The 19772-nt window shown below is 51.4% G+C and overlaps 4 protein-coding genes across 4 annotated transcripts; 2 read left to right on the top strand and 2 right to left on the bottom strand.

Annotated features, from left to right (window-relative positions):
- Positions 1–21: 21 nt before the first annotated feature.
- Triagg1_1815 (uncharacterized protein) lies at positions 22–2189 on the bottom strand (the record flags this gene model as incomplete). The annotated part of the gene is made up of 5 exons (XM_062895927.1): positions 22–399; positions 480–874; positions 929–1035; positions 1094–1229; positions 1286–2189. The coding sequence occupies 5 exons, from the start codon at positions 2187–2189 to the stop codon at positions 22–24; spliced, it is 1920 nt and encodes a 639-aa protein (XP_062759354.1).
- A 6343-nt stretch (positions 2190–8532) lies between these two features.
- Positions 8533–10614, top strand: Triagg1_1814 (uncharacterized protein; the record flags this gene model as incomplete). Its single annotated transcript, XM_062895926.1, has 2 exons — positions 8533–8791; positions 8852–10614. The coding sequence occupies 2 exons, from the start codon at positions 8533–8535 to the stop codon at positions 10612–10614; spliced, it is 2022 nt and encodes a 673-aa protein (XP_062759353.1).
- Positions 10615–14530: 3916 nt separating this feature from the next.
- Triagg1_1813 (uncharacterized protein) lies at positions 14531–17773 on the bottom strand (the record flags this gene model as incomplete). Its single annotated transcript, XM_062895925.1, has 1 exon — positions 14531–17773. The coding sequence occupies one exon, from the start codon at positions 17771–17773 to the stop codon at positions 14531–14533; it is 3243 nt and encodes a 1080-aa protein (XP_062759352.1).
- Positions 17774–18582: 809 nt separating this feature from the next.
- Triagg1_1812 (uncharacterized protein) lies at positions 18583–19167 on the top strand (the record flags this gene model as incomplete). The annotated part of the gene is made up of 3 exons (XM_062895924.1): positions 18583–18726; positions 18792–18896; positions 18961–19167. 3 exons carry the CDS (start codon positions 18583–18585, stop codon positions 19165–19167), a joined length of 456 nt encoding a protein of 151 aa, XP_062759351.1.
- Between the last annotated feature and the right edge of the window lie 605 nt (positions 19168–19772).

The following is a 19772-nucleotide window of genomic DNA, read 5'->3' as shown; positions in this document are numbered from 1 at the left end:
TTTGCTATAAATAGGAGACAATTAGACACCCAGATCCTTTTCCACCATACCCCTGCAGATGGGGTGGTAGAATTCCTTGTTCTTGGCAAAGGTCTCCAGGGCAAGGCTGCGATCAACCTTGTTCAGGGAGCGGAACAAGGGTCGAACAAACTTCATGCGGCCGACCTTTCCGAGCAAATCGGCAGTCTTCTGGTAGCTGGTGTCGTCGTTGGCCTTGAGGGCGATTTGAAGGTAGGAAAACTTGAGCTCAACGTTCTGGGTGTTTAGGAGATCGTAGGCGCTGCCGAGGAGCTGGGCACGTTCGGTGCTCAGAGGCTCGAACTGCTGCAGCTTCTCGAGGAAAACAATCTTCTGGTTGGAAGAGAAGGACTCGACATCCTTGGCATTGGGCTCATAGGACTAGATATTTCGCAGTGTTAGCATAACTCGAGCAAAAGAGGCGAAGGCGAAAGAAGAGGGAGAGCAAAGAGAAGACTCACAGCATCCTTCCACTTCTCAGCCAACTCATAACATTGGTTAGCAAGGGTGGTGTCAAACTCGGGCTTAGGAGGCAAGCCAGGGGTATAGAATTTGCTCTCCCAGTCGATGGTGGCCACCTTCTGCTTGACCTCTTCATCACCGAGGTTGTCGAAGAAGTCTACAAAGGTATCCCGGAACTCAAACGAGTCCAGAGATTTGCCAGCCCACTTGGTGAAGTAGTGGGGAATAAACTTGTTGAAGTTATCTCGGCCAACGAGACGATCCAAGTAGTAAAGGAAGTGGAAGCCCTTCTCATAAGCAACAGTGCTGTAGACATCTTCAGGGTCTACGTTGTCGTGGCTAATGATGAGCTTGGTGTACTCGTGGTCCTTGCCAAAGTGTGCAACAGCATCCTCTAGACTTCATGTCAGATTTGTTCGCGTATGTCAGTCACAACGTGTGTACTCACCGAGGGCCTTCCATCCAATGATGGAGGAAAAGTCAAACTGGGGCTCGCCGTGGACGGCAGCTTCAATTCGTCGCTCCAGGTACACCGTCCAGCCTTCATTCAGCCAGCTGCCGTATTTGTCAGATTAATCTCATGAATCTTAAATGAGCAGCTCATGATACTTACAAATGCTCCCAGCTGGCGTTGGACACCAGGTTACCGCTCCAGCTGTGGGCAAGCTCGTGAGCAATGACGTCGACGTTCTGCCTGTCGCCGCTGATAATGGTGGGGGTAGCAAAAGTGTAGATGGGGTTCTCCATGCCTAAGATGAGTGTTAGAACAGCTACCGAAGCTTGTCAATGCACAGTCGATGCTAACCTCCATAAGGGAAGCTGGGGGGCAGAATAAGCACATTGTACTCTCCCCAACTGTAAGGGAAGACGATGCTCCCAGCGATTTCCAGGAACTTGTCCATGTCCCGCTCGAGCTCCCATTGGCAGCCCTTGAGTTCATTGGGGCCGGTAACGACCTTGCTGCGGGAGCCAATGGGGGCAGCAACAATATCACCAGAGGCAACGGCGAACAGATACGAAGGGATCGGGACCTTTTGCTCAAACGCGTAGACCTTTTCCACGCCGGGGGTGGCAGTGTGGTCGCCAACAGGAACACCGCTGGCAACAACGGGGAGAGTGGAGGTGAACTTGAAGCTGACGGTAGACTTGACGTCAGGAGTGTCCTGGCAGGGGAAGATGGAGCGAGCGTTGATGGCCTGGCACTGGGAGAACATGTACGGGTGCTTCTTGTTGGACGTCTGAGCGGGCGTCAGCCACTGAAGGGCAGTGCACTTGCTGGTCGTCTCCAGCTCAATGGCCAGGCTGACGATCTCGCCCTTGGCGGCGCCATCGGGAACCTGCACATGCAGCGGCGCTCCAAAGGGGTCCGAGTGCGGCTTCAGCTCCCACTGGGACGCAGCATCGTTGACGTTGACGGACGAGACGTTGACGAAGCGCGAGTCGAGGATGATCTCGTTGCTCTGCTTGTCGGTCTGGCTCTCCAGCTGCAGCACCACGGATCCCCTGAGGCGCTTGTTCTCAAAGTCAATGTTGAAGTTGGCAGTGGTGTGTCTCGTGCGCCAAGCGCCGTAGTTGGACAGGGTGGTGGGATCGCGAGTGCCAGCCATGGTGTTTAGGTTGATTGTTGCAAAGCCCCGCCTGGAGCAGTAGCTTGTGATGGTGCGATTCGTGCTGCGAAAGAGACCAGCTCGGAGGGAGAACCACGACATGTAGCACAAGCACAAAAGTCGAGGGCTTTTTCGACGGCGAGATGGAGCGGGCAAAAGGACCGACTCAAGCCGAGTTCGAATTCGAGCTCGTTGACAACGACAAGCAAGCTTAACAAAAGGTCCTCTGTTGTGCAGTTCCTATTCGAGGAGCATCACGTGCCGCACCACTTTGCGGAACATTTTTGGGTTTCCACTGCGGGCTTCTTTCGGCTCAGCGAATTCCAATTCGTTGCACTGCATTTGATGTGATTCAACTCATCACGACTTTTCACACTTTCGATGTGCTTCTCCTTCTCGCCCTTCTTCTCAATTAATTTTGGCACTGGACAATACTATCAGATCGGTCTTGGTCCAGTCAACTCACTAGACCAGCTGTGAAACAATCCGGCTTCTCAGCCGCTCCCCGCCAACTGGGCACCTGAAACGACCGCTAAGCGTCTGTAAAGGAAACAAAGGATCCCATCCGGGGGGCTCTTGTTTCATGCAGCTGAACTGGGCTCTCAAGGTGTCAAATCCACAGAGAAGTGCCCTAACGTGGTCCATCGTTTCAATCTAGACGCGATGAGAAATTGACGAGAATGGGGACCGGGAGGAAGTGATGCGGAGCCGCAGACACATTGCTGGAAACATTTTTGCAAGTGTCAGATCGGGCGGTTCGCGTATCGTGTTCATGTCAAGATTGAATCGTCAGTGTTGAAGTGAACGGTGATTTAGCTCGTACATTACATATTCTGCCTCCAAATACTCTACCCGTTACACGGTGTTGTGAGTATACGCAAAACCAGAGAAGGCGTTACTATAGCACTTCATAAATGCACCAGCGGACAATGGTGTACTGGAGCAGGTGTAGATGTAGTTTCTGAGTGGAAAAACAGAGAAGAGAAAGACTCTTCCAATATCTAGTCGAGATGCTACTAACACTAGAAGCATGAGAACATAAAATCTCATCCATATATTCCCACTCAGCTTCGTCTGAAGACTTCCCTGGAACAATGGGGCAACAAAGACCAGCGATGACCGAGTTGGATACGATATGGATGGGCTTGCGCGTGGTCTATGATCTCACTCAAGCTGCTTAACCGCTAATTACATAAAGGAAGTTTTGCTAAGGCATCAACTCCACACTACAAGTAATTCCAGTACTCGACTATCCCGGTGCATATACAATCTACGGTCTTCAAATGAAGAGCACTTCATGGTACTCAATTCCTTCAAAGCTTTTAACCGGATATTTATCTATGCTAGAGCCTGGATCGCTGAGTTAAGGGTTTGTGAAACTATCTATCTTCTGGATACACTTAGCGAGCAGCCCTCGATTCGTATATCTTCAGGGTAGGTAATTTTCTCCCACTTTGTTCCAGCCAGTATGGGTACTGCCCCTCAAGATTTACCCCGAGATATGAGTATAGGGTACCTAATCTGAATCCGAGGAGTCAAAAAGCTTCACCTTTAATTGCTGGGAAGAACGTGTTGGTAAATTGAGATGGGTATATCCGAGTGTATTGAGCTCGCTTTGCTATCGGGGTATTCTATCAAGTTGAATGCGTCTATGGAACTCGAAGATGACCCAACTGTCTGTCCTTATTTGAGACTGTGAATACACCTTTTTTTGGTCTGTCTACTCTTCCCATTGCCTCAAAATACGCAACCATCTGTGAGTCAAGAAACAATGCACCATGTCCTTCAAACAGGACAATGAGCCTGCTAGACATCATATCCTTTCTGCACGAACTTCAGAGAGTATTAAATTAAAATAGCAGGTTGAAGATGCCCCGATGAAGATTGAGTTCCTAGACTGTATGCTTTTTAGTGTGGAAAAACACGATCTATATAATGCCTATAGTAGGTGATGTTCCACTACGGCGAAGTTATAAAAGACAGACATTTGCAAGGCTATGCCGACGAGGTTGTGACCGCTCCAACGGAACCCCGTGTCCAACAACGCCATGAACATGTTTAAAAAAAAAAATAAGTAGTTACATTCTATCTTGTTTTACAACTGGGTTTGAAGGGAAGCTATTCGTCGAGCCTACGAGTACATGAGCACGCGGGAGGGACATAGGGTAATCGACATACCAAATGGTGTTGGAGGGTGCTTGTGATAATGTGGCATTAGGGCATCTATTCTCCATCCTCAGTGATTTTTTCTTATCCTCATGTCATCCTACTTCTCGGATATTGACGAAGCCCTATCCCGTATAAGACGTCTTTGCACGATTGTACTATACATAGAAATGCCGGCAACGTGCAACCCGTCACGGAATTAATTACGTTGCAAAGCTGAAATTGAAGTTTTTGACAAGTCACTTTTCTAGATGATTCCATCCCACACACTTCAGCAGCCTTATACCACCCTACCCGTTTTATGGATGCGTTGCAGAACCCTTCTCTGTTCTGAAGGTCAAGGCGTTGTGGGGGTCGATTCGGTGTGGCTGGACGCAACGACCGCACTGCGTTTGATCCAAGATCTGAAACTTGGCATTAGCCCGGGCTAAGTCAGAGCCGCTCTGTTGTTTGTTAAAACGTTCGTCCATTGATGGTAGGGACGCCATTGGGCTTAGTGCTGAGCACGGGGTGAGTTCAAACCGGCGCAGGTCCGGATCTGCTCTGAGGCTATCGGAGATTTCGTCAACACCACGCATTCTCTCCACTGATGGAATTTCACTGGTAATCTAATTATCCTATTATGGATGGATTTCTTTTACAAGGCAAAACTCGAATATTTCACCACTGTGACTCTAGAGAGGTTGAGTTTAACAGCTGGATAAAGAAGCCTCCACGAGTATTTGGCGGTGAGTGGGGCCGGACATCGGGTTCATGGTGGATCTTTGAAAAATGGCCACCAAGCTCTACTATACAACATCTCAACCCTTTGAGAACACATAATCTTCCTGTTTCTCCCCCGCTCGATCAAACAAGATCAAGTCAAAGAGAGAAACAAAAGCCCAATCAGTCCTAAATGCGGGCTTGTTTCCCCGCAGAATACTCTTGTAAGCAGGAGTCGGCTCAGGGGTTGAAACAGCATTGAAACTGGAACTCTCGATCACTATACTCCAAACCGGAACACAGGCGGAAGCAGGATTTGTCTTCAGGAAGCTTTTCGTAGATTGAGATGCAAATTGCTTCCAATACTATGTTCTTTGATTAAACAAAAAATTCATTATAAGATAGACAAGTGCTTGGGTCTGGGCTCAATCTCCGAACACCATCGTGAAAGGAGATTTGCACCTAATATTGGCAATGCATAAGCATAGTAATTAGCTATCGGAGATATCCGAAATAGAATTCCGCTCGGAAACAGAGCTATCCGGTGGCAACTACGTAGAGCAGACGCCTGTAGACGTTGAAAGGAAGACGTTACGGGGCCGATGTGCGCATGCTCTGGAATTGGGGCTAGAAACCTTGACCCCTGCAACTTTCGATTCCGCGCACCGACAAAGACGCAGCGGAGAATACGCCAAGGCTTGACACATGCGTACAGTAGAAACAAGAGTCTGTGCAGGCGGAGAATTTGTGCCTGGAAAACAGAATGCAGTGTCGCAATTCGCAAACTACGGAGCTGAGATTTGCAACATGCGCCTATGCAGTGACGTGCGTGCATGACAAGACGTGGTATCAGGTTTGGGGCGACACACGACTATACTGCGTTTAGCACAGAGAAACGTGTGCCTTGCATCAGAATGCGGTACGAGAGGGTGTGCATCACCAAACGTGGATCACAAGATTTGCATCTTTCCATCTACGATGTGACGGAGGCGAGACGGCTTCTGGAATAGACACTCGGCATGTCCAGGTGCGGTTTGAAAGTTGTTAGGTATCATGACTGTTGTGACGTATTCGGATTGGATCTTCATTTCCAGCTGCAAGATCTGCTCCGTAGAGTCTGTGCATGGGCATGCATGGGCATGCATAGACGTACAATGATGTACTGTAGGCGAAGGACTCAACTTGGTAGGGCGAAATCGCCAAGTAATCGCCAAGATTTCCTCCATAACCACAGTCAGCTATGATGGAGCTGTATTTTGGACAAAACGACATGAGCACAATGTTGAGCCCATCGGGAATGCCGTGTATCAAAAACGACACTGAACAATGAATTGGTGATTGACACGATATGCAGGGTAGTGGGCGAAGCAAGTAACGCGATACGCCAGAAGGTCGGTATCACTTCTGAACGAATCCATGTACACCAGAAGAGCCTCGTTTTTGAAATCTGCCAAAATGCCCAGTACACCTGAAGAGGGTGATTATGTATAGCCTTGTTGGCAATATTCACAATTATAGATGATCATTGGAAATGGCTGTCTTGAGAGGTTGGTGCTATGGGGGCGACGAGGCTGAGAGGGCGGATTTGCACCACGAGAAAAGGCAGACATAAACATCATAGGGCAATTTTGAAACTGTTACATTACGGAGACGTAAAAAAATGATTGGACAATTGGGTTCAACATGAGACGGGCTGCAGCCTCATCCCATTGATCCCATGCCGCCTTGGGGCCAAAAAGAGGCACATGATCGACTTGCAGCCCCCTCCAGCAGCCCCCATTGGCGAGGCAGAGGAGAGACGAAGGCGAAGGAGCACAACCCCAACGTGCACTCAACACCATCCCATTCCGCTATTCCGCAACTATTGACATCGCTTACGAAACAAAAGAGAGAGAGCGGAAAACTCGCCGCAAAGCAGCCCGAGCAGAACGCACAGCAACTTCCCACCCCTCTGTCCCCCCCGGAAAGTTGCCATCGCATACTGTACATCCATACGAGAGAAAGGCTGAGTCTGTGACGCGCTAACGGTGACTGGCCAAGGTCCGGAGTGGAGATTGGAGAGAAGTGAGGCCCTGCTAGGTGCTACTGGATATCGCCTAGTTGGCCACTCCAATATTGAAGCTTCCATGGCTATTATGTGCTCCAATGTGATTTCGCACCGGCTTCTGGCTTCTATACAGAGTGGGAAGGTCACCGTTTGGTTTGCCAGGGGCCGGGCTTGGGCAACACGTGCAACCCCGGAGCCTTGTTCGTCCAATGTCTCAAGTGGACGCCTTGGCTTTCAGGCTTATTTTTTTTCTTTACCTCCAGCTCGTTTACAGAGCAAGGCTGCCGATGTCGCCATCTAATCTCGTCACATAACTCATATTGTCAACGGCAAGGCAGCCAGTCCCTGATTGCTCTCATCAGGCTGTCAAGTAATCGCTTCGCTCGTCAACGTGTCGGAAACTGTCTGTCCGCGCCCTGAATCCTGCCTGTCCGCTTCCTCCGACAGAAGAGAGCAACAAACAACATCATCAAAGCAAGGCAGAGGCAAAGCACTGACGCCTGAAACCAAACCCCCACTGACGCTGGACCCATCAACAGGGCCTCATCTTTTTTCCCTTTCTTCCCATCCATTCTTCGCCGGGCCTTCGTCGTGCTTCTTCCCTCGCGTTAGCACACCCCGAATACCGGTGCTAAAACGCAATCGCCCGACAGATCGGATTGGTGCGGGCGAACATCATGGCAGGCAAGGATATCCTGGCGCGGTGGGGACAGACGCCCCAACCTGAAGAACGGGTCGCCTTTTTCCAGGGGCCTGGACGTTTGACTTGACTCCTTGCATGCAGCTGCGCAGGTACGAGCACTCGCAGGGCAGAAGCTCCTCGAGCCAGGGGTCCGGCTTGTCTATGCCTCTTTGGAAGCTTTCCGCCGCAGCCTACTTCTTCTCTACTCTAACACGGGCCTAGCAGCTTGACCCTGGCATGGTACCTACTTGTACAGCCACCCAATGCACCCGTGTCACAGCCAGCATCTTTTCATATCCTTGACACTCGAGCTGGCCCGCTGCCTTTCTCCTGGCTCCCCCTTCGCAGTCGGGTGCAAGCGAAGACGAACCCATGCTCTCCACGCTAGCCTGGCAGGCCCTCGTTTTGAGTGCAATGCGTCCTTCTTCCAGGCTCCGTCGTCCCGGTAGTAGCGTAGATATATACCCTCTTTCGCCTTGTTCCCAATGCCTTGCTCTCCTTCCTGCCGGATGGGAGAATCGTCGAGGATGTTGAATGTGTAGCACTGTCGTCCGAGGCGAATTGCTGTTTCTCATCTCACCCGAGAGCTGGATGACTGTGTCTTCTCTCCATACACGGTGACCTCTGCCTTGATTCATACCTAGGAGTAATGGATCATATTGTTGGCTGCATGACTGGGGCCGGACACAGTGCAATGTCGAGGCCGTTTTCACCTGCTCTTCAAATGCTTTCCGTAAGCACACACGCACACACTCTCCCCTTTCTTATGGACAACTGACTTACACCCGCCGTCTCAGTCAACGCCGCTGGCGGCTCCATCAGACAGCGAAAAGCCAAATTCTAGAAAGATGCAGCAGGAAGGACAGGGGAAATATCAGCTCTTCCCCAAGGGGAGGCAGTCGCCTAGCTTTAACAACAATGCTTCAGTCGACCCCGAGACCGCTTTTGCAATGGCCATGAACAAGAGCAGCGAGCGGAACGAGAAGCCAGGTGCTACTCCGGCGCTGAAAATCAAGGTGAACCAACAGACGATTGGCCGGCGTCGAAAGGTCACCATCCCGGATCTGGGTCCGATGACAACGGTCCAGGAGGTTACCATGGATTCTCGTATGATCCCATCCCTCTCCAGCGTGCATCCAACACTCCAGATCTAACTAGCATCTATAGCAACAATCCCGGGCCGACCACCGCTGCGAGAACGTTCTAGTAGTGCTCCGCAAGACGGAGCAGCACAGGATACCGTCCCGCCATTGATTCTCGGCAGAGCGATATACGCACCTCCCAAGCAGATCGAGATCAAGAGACGACACATAGATGCTCAACCTCCTCGCTTGCCTTCACCAAAGCGGCTGGCACCCTTGGTTATTCCCGAACCTGAGCAGCTGCAACTGTCTTTTATGCAATACGCACACAGACCTTCTCCCCCGACACATCGCGAGGCTGACGATACACCGCCTCTGAGTACTGGTATCACCAACCAGTACTTGACTCCTATCAGCAGCTCTACCTCGGACTCCAGCGGCCCTCTCAGCTCGTCTAGCACTGAGGCCAACTCCGCTCACACACTGCCAACTCCTGTCTCAGCATCGATTATGGAGAAGAGTTCTACCACTAAGCAATGGGAGCCTCGCATGCCATTGAGCGCTAACCGAGCTGAAGACAGCTCATATAGCCATAGGCGATTTGCCTCTGAATCACAGGGAGACAGAGGTAGACCGAGAGAGCGAAAAGAGCCACACAAGAAGAGCAACTCTCACCCTGGCAACGGCAAAAAGAAGCGGTCCAAGAGCGCCGAGCAGCGTGCGTTTGAGGAGCTTCCCTCGGGCTGCAAGCCGCAGAAGGCTGCCAGCCAAATGAGCGCCAACGACTTGGGCATTCTTCGCCAGCAGGCTCTTGGCCAGGCGGAGAGATTCGAGGTGCTACGAGTTGAAGATGTCGAAAGCTTGTCCAAAGAACTTCGACGGCTCGACGAACGAGCAGAGTACCTTCGCCGCACCTACAACTCCATGAGGAACGGCCGCCGCAACTTTCACTCTCGCATCTGCCAATACCTTCGGTCGCCGATGCGAGGAGCCAGATTGAGTGCCGAGTCCATGCTCAGACAGGAGGAGGCGCTGGCCGAGCTGGATGCCTCGATCGACGGCTGGGTGATTAAGCTCGAGCGGACAGAGAACAGGCGCACACGCGTTCGACAGAAGCTGCTTGAGCATATTGCTGCCGCCGCCATCCTGTCTGTCCGCAAAGAGAGCCCCCCGCCACAGCAGCGGCAGCCATCTTCACCTGTACAGCAACCCTTGCCTGTACAGATACGTGTGGTCCAGGACATTGCCACGCCGCCGCGAAGCCCAACCCAGACGACTTTCAACAACCGCCCCGAGAGTGCCTCGCCTCCGCCTCTGCGCGTGGTGGCCCAAGTACCCAGCATGATTCTTGAGCTGCCCGCTGAGGAGGTTGTACCTGAAAATAAGGTCGACCTGTCCCGAAAGTCTACTATGAAGAGCTCGGACGGAGAGAGCATCCGCATCTACGCCGGCGACGAGCTCTTTGCTCTCCTTACCGACGTCGAGGACGAGATCATCAGGATGAACAATGCCATTCCCGAGCCCAGTCCCATCCCAGAGTCTGCCGCGCCAGAGCCAAATCCCGCACCCACACCGGCACCTGAGCCCGAAGCAAAGCAGTCCGAGTTTCTGCAAATAGGACATGAAGTGCCGAGAAGCAGCAACTTTAGGCTCAGCGCCCAGCCTGACTCTCCTACTCTCGCCCCCTCGCCGATGTTACCCAAGAGTTTCTTCTTCAAGCCGCCCATTGCTAACAAGGCCATCCACTCTCCCGTACCGCCGTCCCCGCCTGCACCGGTTCCTCCTCTCAAGGACATACCAAAGGAACCTGAAATATTCCTCACCAGCGCAGTCTTTAAGCCGAAATAAGCCTCTTCTGACTCTCGCCAACTCCACCTTCTTACTTTTATTCTTTCACTCATTCATGCCTTTTACGGCGTTTGATTCAGTCTTCTTCTCGTCACTCCTTTGCATAGACGCATCCTGGCCCTGTGCCTAGAGCCATTGATACCCGGTCACGAACCTACCATTTTTTGTTCTTGCATCAGTCACTCGTTTACTACGTGTCATGCCTAGCACTGCATGGATTATTTTTTGTTTAATGTTTATTTCTCACACGGTTGAACATCGTGATGCGACAGCGGCTGGCCAAGTTGGTGCGCTAAAGCGTTTTTCTTACACGGATATGGAGTACAGTACATACATACATGCATCAATCGCTAGACACTGCCGGGGGTAGCGAAAGTGCTGTCCCGGAAATTGACCCGTCACATTGTTGAATTGCCTCAAAGTGCTCTATTTTGATATATTCCTTCATTCTCATCTCTCCTTTGTTCTTATTTTTTATACACATTTTTTTGGACTTTCTTTTACTTTCTTTTCTTTCTTTTATATCTTTCATTGTAATATTTTTCTTTTTCGTCGTCTGAGTCAGGAAAATGGCCCATTTTGCTTATTGGATTCTATCGAGGCACCCTAGCAGGGATAGATTGTTTCTCGATAGACAGGCACTTGTACGCAACAAGTCCATGGCCCTGAAACAGACGAGGCCTGGGCATGGGAAACGAAACAGCTAGCGGGCGGGATGATATGATGGCGGATGCCGCAGCAGAAAAAAAGGCATTGGATTTGTATTTTTAGTGCTCGAGACACACACAATGTGTGCTCGTACGGCTACGATTAGGTAGATGGCGGCGGTTTGAGGAGCCGAGGAATTGACTACTGCGTTCTATCAAATCGAAACATTGTAACCCGTTCGGGCAGTGGCATGACTAATGTCTGGTGATAATCCTGGGATGGTTGTCGGCCGACGAAAGCGTGGATTCGGCCGCAACGGTCTGGCGCTGCATTAGCGGGCATGGCAAAATGTATGTGTGTGATCGTGATGGCCTCAGTTTTTTATTTATTTTTTTATTGGAGTTTTTAGTTTTCTTTTGACAGCTGTAGGGGGGGCAACCACTGACGCCATTTTTCGTGCTGCCCACCTTGCCTGTCACGCACCCGATTTTTTTCTCGCTTGTCGTATAATCTGTATCTGGTGTTTTATCTAAGACATGGAACTATATTTGGCTACGGGGGGGTTGGGTTTGTTCTTAGTCCTCCAAGGTCCGTCACGGCATCTCGGAAACCCGGTGCGGCAAAGGTGATTGGACCGGATCATGTCCGAAGAAATCACACTCGATGGGCATGGAGTGTCTTTGGCATGCATCATCACAAACGTGTACTTGTATGAGGAGGAGGAGGAGGGACGGGGAACAAAGGCGAAGAGTGACGATGTTACGGAAAAGTGTGTGCCGTTATGCAAGGCGTGTTGCATTGACAGGTGCCGAGCGTTTTAGGACGTGGATATGCCGTGCGTGTGTTGAAGGAGAGATGAGATGAAAGGGAATGGGGAAAAGCTGGGATGGACTCGGGGGTTCGTCTGCGTCTGGTGTTTTTTTTTTTTGGTCATGTCAAGTGACGGCCTTTTGATGCACGCTGCAGGGACTTGCTTGGACCGGCTGTGGATTGATGTGTGTTAAGCAGGCATTGAAGCATTACAGTGCAGTGCAGTGCTCCATAGCATATGCATGGGGGAAGCGAGGCGAGAAGCCGGCCATGGCGGCATTTTTGCTGCATGCATGGGATCGTTGAATGATGGGGGGTTCTAGATTTGGCTTGGGGGGAGAGATAACGAGGAGCCGGAAGGGAGTTCCCCGCAGAGAGAGTCACCTTTGGGATCAGTTACAGCTACTGTACGGAGGATGGGACGGGGATTTGTGGCTTGCCGGGGATAGAGGGCGTCCGGAGCCGGTTGACGAGTCTGGAATAGCTGGATGGAGGATGGGGATTCGATAGTGAGTGATTGGGGTGTTACAGCTAGGCAGGGAGAGTATTTTGATATGCATAATTTAGATTGATTGAAAAAATGAAGAGAGAGAAAAGGGCAAAGAGAGACGGAGATTGGGAGAGGATCTGATGGAATTCAGGGGGAAAGAGAATGTGTGCTATCGTGAAGGGGAGATGAAAAGATGCTGATGTGACAATATTGCGATGGGCTCTGTGTCTATCCTGGATTGGGTAGGGAGGCTGACGAGATACACACTTTGATAAAATGCTAAAGCAAGCCTTTTTTTCTCCGTATGTAATTACACTTGTTTGCGGTGGGCATGCAGACGGAAGTGGAATAGAGCCTCATTTATCCATCATATACCTAATCATAATCAAAAATCCACGAGGCGCAGGACGACATAATTGGTAAGCTTCTGGACAAGGGGGGACAACAGCGGATTAACACAGAATAGGCACTAAAATAAACGTTTGCGAGGGAGAAAAAAAGCTGGGGAAAAGGAAAGAAAAAGAAAAAACCGTTGAATAAGTGACCAGGCCAGGCCAGGGGTAGAAGAGGGACCCCGTTGTCAAGCAGGGGGGAAGGGTTTTAGTGCATGATATTGGAGACGACGCGAGAAATTGACATGACACGTCAAAATGCCTCTCTTTTCTTTCTTCTTACTCATTCGCCTTCAGGCAGGTACATACAGCATACACACGATATGCACATAAAAGCACTCATAGACCAGGTATCAGCTGCCTGCAAGGTACCAACTTGGAGAATCCTGGGAGCCGGATGGATAAAGCCAAGCCCCCCTCCACGCCCCCAGCATAGAGTCATGATCCCGGTGCCCCGGTGGGAAAAAAAAAAGAAAGAAAAGTGATATGCTATGCAGTGCACCTCTTTGTTCTTTTTTTTCTCACTCATTTAAATCTTGGCTGCACGACGGTCGATCGTCACTTTACGCCAGAAGGAAAGAAAAAAACTTGATATTGGCACTTTTTTTCCCCCCATCACTTTTTGTAAAAACCTGGATTTTAGAACTGTTCTTGTTCCCCGGACGCCGAAGCTAAAGAGTCCAATTGCCGATCCGCGCGGACATTTGACAGAACGAAGGATTGAGAAAAGGTACGAGTACTGTAGAGAAGCGAATCCAGAGGAGCCCCGTTCTCGTGCATCGTAGACCTACCTGAACGACCAATATCCGGTTTTCCCCATTTGCGCGGATGCTTCGAGTTACATTCCGAGACCCGACGGCGGCTTCAATCACACCTCACTGCTGTGGGAGTTTCCGGGGACAGAAAAAAAAAAAAGAAAGAAAAAAACTCTGCGCAAGGTATATCACGGGCTTGTGATACGAGTGGTTTGCCCCCCTCATTCTTACTTGCTTTTTGTGTTTCGAAAAAAAGGGGGTGTAAAAAGGAAAGATTCGATTAGGCAAAGTGAAAAAAAGACGAGCCGTAAACGCGAGAATGCCAGTTTGCCCTTTCTTTGGCTCATCTACTAATATTACAAGACTGCATTCTAATAAGCAAAAAGGAAAAAAAGGCCGTACTGCTAGTACTACATAATGGCTGAAAGACATAATCTGTAGGTATGCTTGGCTCAGAAAAACAAGAAACACTCGTCTCATCCCATCGTTTGAGGCAACCACTCCCATGGATGGAATGAAAGAATAGGGGGAGCGGGAAGCCGAAAAGGGCGTCCATTCGTCCATTTACTCCATTGGAAAAAAAGCAAAGAAGCATCCAGGTATCATTTCTGTTTTCCGCCCTCGTTTATCATAGAATGAAATGAAAATTAAAAAAAAAATGGCCGGGACTCCGTCCCGGTTCCCGTAGCTGAAGCATTATAAGCCTTTCCATGCACCTCGTTGCGAGGGCCCCCGAGGCCCAACAAGTCGTTAACAATACGTTCGGTGGCCAAACTCCGTGTGCTTTCGTACTAACGTTCCCGCGTGTCGTGTCGGCGTAATCAGTGTGTAAGAACCCTCACTGCCTGCAGTATTAGGCCAAAAATTAGTCCCCGCGCAACCTCCTCGATCTGCAAACAGTCAAACACACGCCCCAGCGCCTCGCCTGTGGCCGACTGTCCCATCACGCCCATCAGGGCCGCCGGCACTCCACTTTGGATCAGAAGCCTGCGGGCCTTGATGGCCAGCTGCTTCTTGTCCTCTTCGGTCGACGGCGCGGGCCAGGATGCTTGCTCCTGTTCCGTGGGCATGGTGTTCTCCCGCACTTTGCGTAGCCCGGATGCGATCCCTGCATCCGAAGTGTTGGCGTCAATCACAGATGCCTGGATGAGGGACTGCACCGTCAGGAGTGAGGGGTTGCCGGGGCGTAGCAAAAACGACTTTGCTGCCGTGAGCAGCGTGCGACGGATGTTCCAGGCCGACGAGAGGGTGTACATCTCGTTGATGACGGCAAAGATGAGCTCGACTGCCACGCGGGTTTCCGCTTCGCTTAGCTGCGTGAACTGGCGGACGGGCTTTGCCGGGCTCTTCTTGCCAGATAACGCCGGCGCCGACGCCGACCCGTTCAAGGCTGCCGAACTATTGTTGCGGCTATGATCTTCCATGACACCGACATCCTTTCTACGCGGCTTTGCATCAAACTCGTTTGATTCGTAGTCGTCACTAATCTCATCCGGCGGCGGCGGGAGCTTGGTGAAGTCTAGGCTAATCGACGATGGTGACCGGAGAGCGGCCAGGCTGGATGTCCTACTGTGCTCCCTGCTAGGTCGTGCGCTTACCGAAGTAGATATCGAGTCCACCCGGCCCCTCTGGCCCATTCGCAGGTCCGTCTCGCTGGAGTTGGGAGACTGGAAGCTCAGCATTCGCTCCATGGGCATAACCCTGCCTGGCTGGGTAGCAATCACCGATGACCTCTGGCTATCGAGACTGGCACGCTCCGACCTCGCCGGTGACCGTGCAATGCTATCAACTCGGCTTGCCGTATTTGATGATATGGATAATCGATTTGGGTTCGGGGTAAGGTCGATAGACTGAGCAGTCGACTTTCTGTTCAGGCCAGCCAAGTTGCCGAAGACGCCGCTAACGCCTCCGACAAGACTCTTGCCGCCTTCCATGGCTCCCTTGGGACCAATCGACAGAACCTCGAGCATGTTCTTACCCATTGTTTCCCAGCCAAAGGACTTGGAGTTGCCGTGCGTGTGTCCCTGCGACTTTTCGAGGAATCGCTTCATGCCTTCGCTCTCTGCTAGGGCCTGATACCAACAGGCGTCTCGTAGATACCTCTCCAGTTCGCCGCGAAGAGACTCCCGGGTGTGAATCTTCCAGCTGGGCAGTTCCTTGTGAAGTTCCATAAAGGCGGTTGCGCCCGATACGGCGGCAATGCGCCTCAAGATCTCGTGAAGCGTTTCAAAGTCGGAATATCGCCTCACAATCATCCAGCCGGGGTAGTGAGAGGACGATGGCTCGACTTGGATCAAGTAGTCCGTATTCGGCTTGTTCTTGATCTTTCCCTGATCTCCTGAACCATCATCATGTAGCGTGAAAGAAGCGTTGTGCAAAGTAAGCGGTGCCTTTTTCGGCGACTCTTCATCGCTATCTGGCTGACCCGGGGGCACAATCTGATCAAAACTCGTAAATGTCTGATCTTTGCTTTCTTGTGGAGATGATGCTTGACTGATGGAGTCAGTGGTAGATCGCGGCGTATGTGGTGTGTAAACAGTGTCGCTCTGAGTCGAGATACCATCTACAGAGGCTCCCCGAGTCGGGTACTTGGTAGAGATCGGCGACAATGTCTCGGATGCGGAACCATTCTTCTGGGCCTCTCCGTCTCCAGTCACCAACTCCATGCTCTGCTTTGAGCGCTCAGATGCCTCTGTCAATGTGGATGCCCTCTTTCGTCGCAAGTCATCCTGTGCAATCATGGCGTTCATTCGCTTCATTTCCTCCATGGCCTCTTCCAGCTCCTCATCTGCCTTGCTCAGTTTTTTCTTGTGAGAGGACTCTTTCCGTCGACCCTGGCCTTGATCATTGCTACCGCGTCGAGGCTTGGCGATGCCGATGTTACCGACATTGCCGTCCAAGTCGGCAAAGACATTGTTGGCCACGTCGCGGCCCGTCTGCATGCCAACATCGATTGCTTGATTCAAGTTGGGCTCTCCTGCTTCCAAAAGATATACAATCCACCCATTGATCCACTCGGCCCTGCTGCACTGCTGGAGCGTCTGCTCGAGCACGGAATTCGCCAAAATCTCCCGCAAGAAAATCCGAGCGGGATCGCAGTTGTAGGCACTCTTGTCTAGGAATGCAAGTAAGTCCTCGGAAACCATCTTGAATTTCGTCGCCTGCTGTCTCTTGTTGAGCAGGTTTGCAAGGCGGGAGTCGGGATTCTCCGCCAGATAATTGTATATAGCATCGGCAGCGTTCACATTTGTGTCGGCGGGCAGTTCGGCGAAGGCAGTAGCTAATTCTGAGAGAAAAACGATAATCATGGACGTCGAATTGGTGAGGAGATCGAGAAAAGCATCGGCTGGGCGCTTGCGGGTCAACCGGTTCGAGATGGCCAATAGATAGGATGTAATGGTCTTGCGGACAGCAAGAGGAAAGGCATGGTCCGAAGGCACAAGCGGACTGTACCACCACTTGATGTAGTTTTGGACAATGGCGTCGACCAAGCCGCTCAGCGCCTCTTTGGTCTCTGGACGAAAGTCGTCGAAGCCCCTCATGCGATACTGCTCGTCATCGTCGTCGTCGTCCCGCTTCTCCACGGCTCTTACAGTTTTCAAGTCTGCCCAAACTCTGTCCAATACCGCTGGTCCATCCTCGCCGCGAACTGCCCTAGCAAACTCTGGGTTCTTGGACTCCCATATGATAAAGGAGACGACGCCACCGAATGCCCCTATCAGCACGAGACCAAGCCGCCCAAGAACAGCATAGGTCACTGCAGAGACTCCGACGCCGAATCCTGCAAGAGTTGCTGGCGTAGCAGTCGCAAAGAATTGGATCGCCCTGGAGGCCAGGGTGACTTCTGGTGGCCGTGCCGGCTGCGATGGCTCGGCCCACGATGTCTTGGAATCGCATTGTACTCGTGAGCTTTTGTAAGCATGATTATTAGTGATGTTGGTGCTGTCGTGACCCGAGGGCGCAACGTCGTCGCCGTTTGCCCCGGCTCGACCGGCCGATTCGCCCGAGGCCAGCTCGGATGAGTCGTCGCGACGCTGCGCAAGGTCGGTTGCGATGGAGCTCATTGGGGTTGAGCTGGTGCTGGTTGCTAGCTTGACCCCAACGGCCGGTTTGTCTAAACTATCAGTGTCTCGTGATATGCGGGAGACGAGGGGAACATGTCCAGCAAACGCCCAATGCCGCTGATTTTCGGTGCAACAGAACAGAAGACGCAGAGGCCGGAGTGCTGGAAAGATGAAGTGCAGGGCGCAACTGGTGGCCGTGGGTACATGTACGAGTATAGCAGTATGCTGGGTCCAAGGAATTCTTGAAGATGCTCCGCCGCACGAAGCACTGCAGTCTCATAATCCTCCTTAAAGGCGGGCCCCCCTGTCTAAATTTAGAGCTGCAAGTTGGCCCCCTGGATTTGTTTCCAGGCGCAACAACGAGCGCTACAGCATCAGGAGAGAAGAACAACCCAATTTCAACACAATGCAACATATACAGCATTAGTTTATAACGAATTCCCTGTATTTTCCATTGCATCTTGATCAGTCATCAAGTAGATGGTCTACTCCCATCCAAATAAAACCATTCCATCTCATCTTACCCATCGTTGGTGCATCTTTCACGTGAGCTGGCGTGACCGTACCGCACATGCCCCGCCCATTAACGCTCCTCCAGCCCGCTGTAAAACACTTTGGGCCTGACGCGTTTCGAAGCTCCACGCGCCGCATTGAGCATCCATTCGGCTTCCCCTTGCGGATCGGCGGATATCGCAAACGCAGATTACCATCTCTCACCCTGCGATAAGCTTCTTCTTGGAGATCCAATATCATCATCATCCATCATCAACCACCACCACCACTCTAAAGCACAATCACAAACATTGAAGATGCCTCCCACAACGAAGAGGCGGCGAGCCGTTGACGACAGCGAGGACGAGGTTCCCCCCACTTCTGTCGCAAAGAAGAACAAGAGCGCCGCCGCCGCCAGTGCGCCAGATGGCAAAGATGACGAGGGCAATCCGTTCTGGGAGGTGCGATATGACTGATAGCCGATGGAACTGGTCTTGCATCTCGCTTACTCACCGCTTTGCAACAGTTGTCAAACAAGCGACGCGTGGGAGTTTCCCAGTTCAAGAAGATGTGCTTTGTCAACATTCGCGAGTACTACGAAAAGGATGGAAAGACGCTGCCCGGCAAAAAGGTGAGCCCCGCCTGTTCTGGTAGAGGAACCATTGTTGGATACACGATGCTGATGTTGGCTCAAGGGCATTTCTCTGTCTGTCGAGCAGTATCTCGCCCTGATCAAAGCAGCTCCCGGTATCAACGCGGCTCTGCGAGCAAAGGGCCAAGACGTCGATGACCCCGACGAAATGGATATTGAAGAACCCGAGGTGGCTACAAACAAGAAAAAGTCCAAGTCGGACAAGTCCAATATTGAGGCAACCAGCGATGAGGATGAAGGCGAGGACTAGAACCTTGTGATATTTGATTTATGAAGTCAGCCCCATGTGGCTTTTAATCGCTGGAGTTGGGAGATTCCACTACGGCACAGCAGGCTGGTGCCTAGTATGAGCAGGAAGCTCGTGGATCGGATCCGGGGTTGCGGCTGTCATGGCGGTTGACAAGTACATGATCTGCTTTGATTTGTATCGCGATGATATCCTGTAATGACAAAAAGGTTTCTGAGTAAGTCGCGGGCGACAACTAGCATGTTTCAGTAAAACGACGGACGCAAGGATTCTCCAGAAAAGCCAGCTACAACGCAGAGATGACTGTATCTTGTCTCATCTCACAGCATCGCAAGCGTCATTGGATGTCTCTGGGCCGTGTCGCATTGGGCGGACGCAAATGTCCAATCACGAGCCGACGATATTCGCAACGATGCCAACTCGCAAATACTTGACTACTAATTGCTACCTTACTGCCTTACTGTACATACAGTAGCGCAGCACAGCACAGCAGACTCAGTTACCTAGAGATCCCGTGTGACACATCTCCAGTCAAGTGGTGTCGCCAAGGCTGTTTGATGGAAGACATCCCGGATCCGTGGCAATGACTAAAGTAGCGCTGAAGCCCC

The sequence above is a fragment of the Trichoderma aggressivum genome, assembly GCF_033847375.1.
Source record: "Trichoderma aggressivum f. europaeum strain CBS 100526 chromosome Unknown scaffold_004, whole genome shotgun sequence".
Taxonomy (NCBI): domain Eukaryota; kingdom Fungi; phylum Ascomycota; class Sordariomycetes; order Hypocreales; family Hypocreaceae; genus Trichoderma; species Trichoderma aggressivum.
The sequence above is the reverse complement of the archived record's forward strand: the minus strand, read 5'-3'. Positions and strand labels throughout refer to the sequence as shown.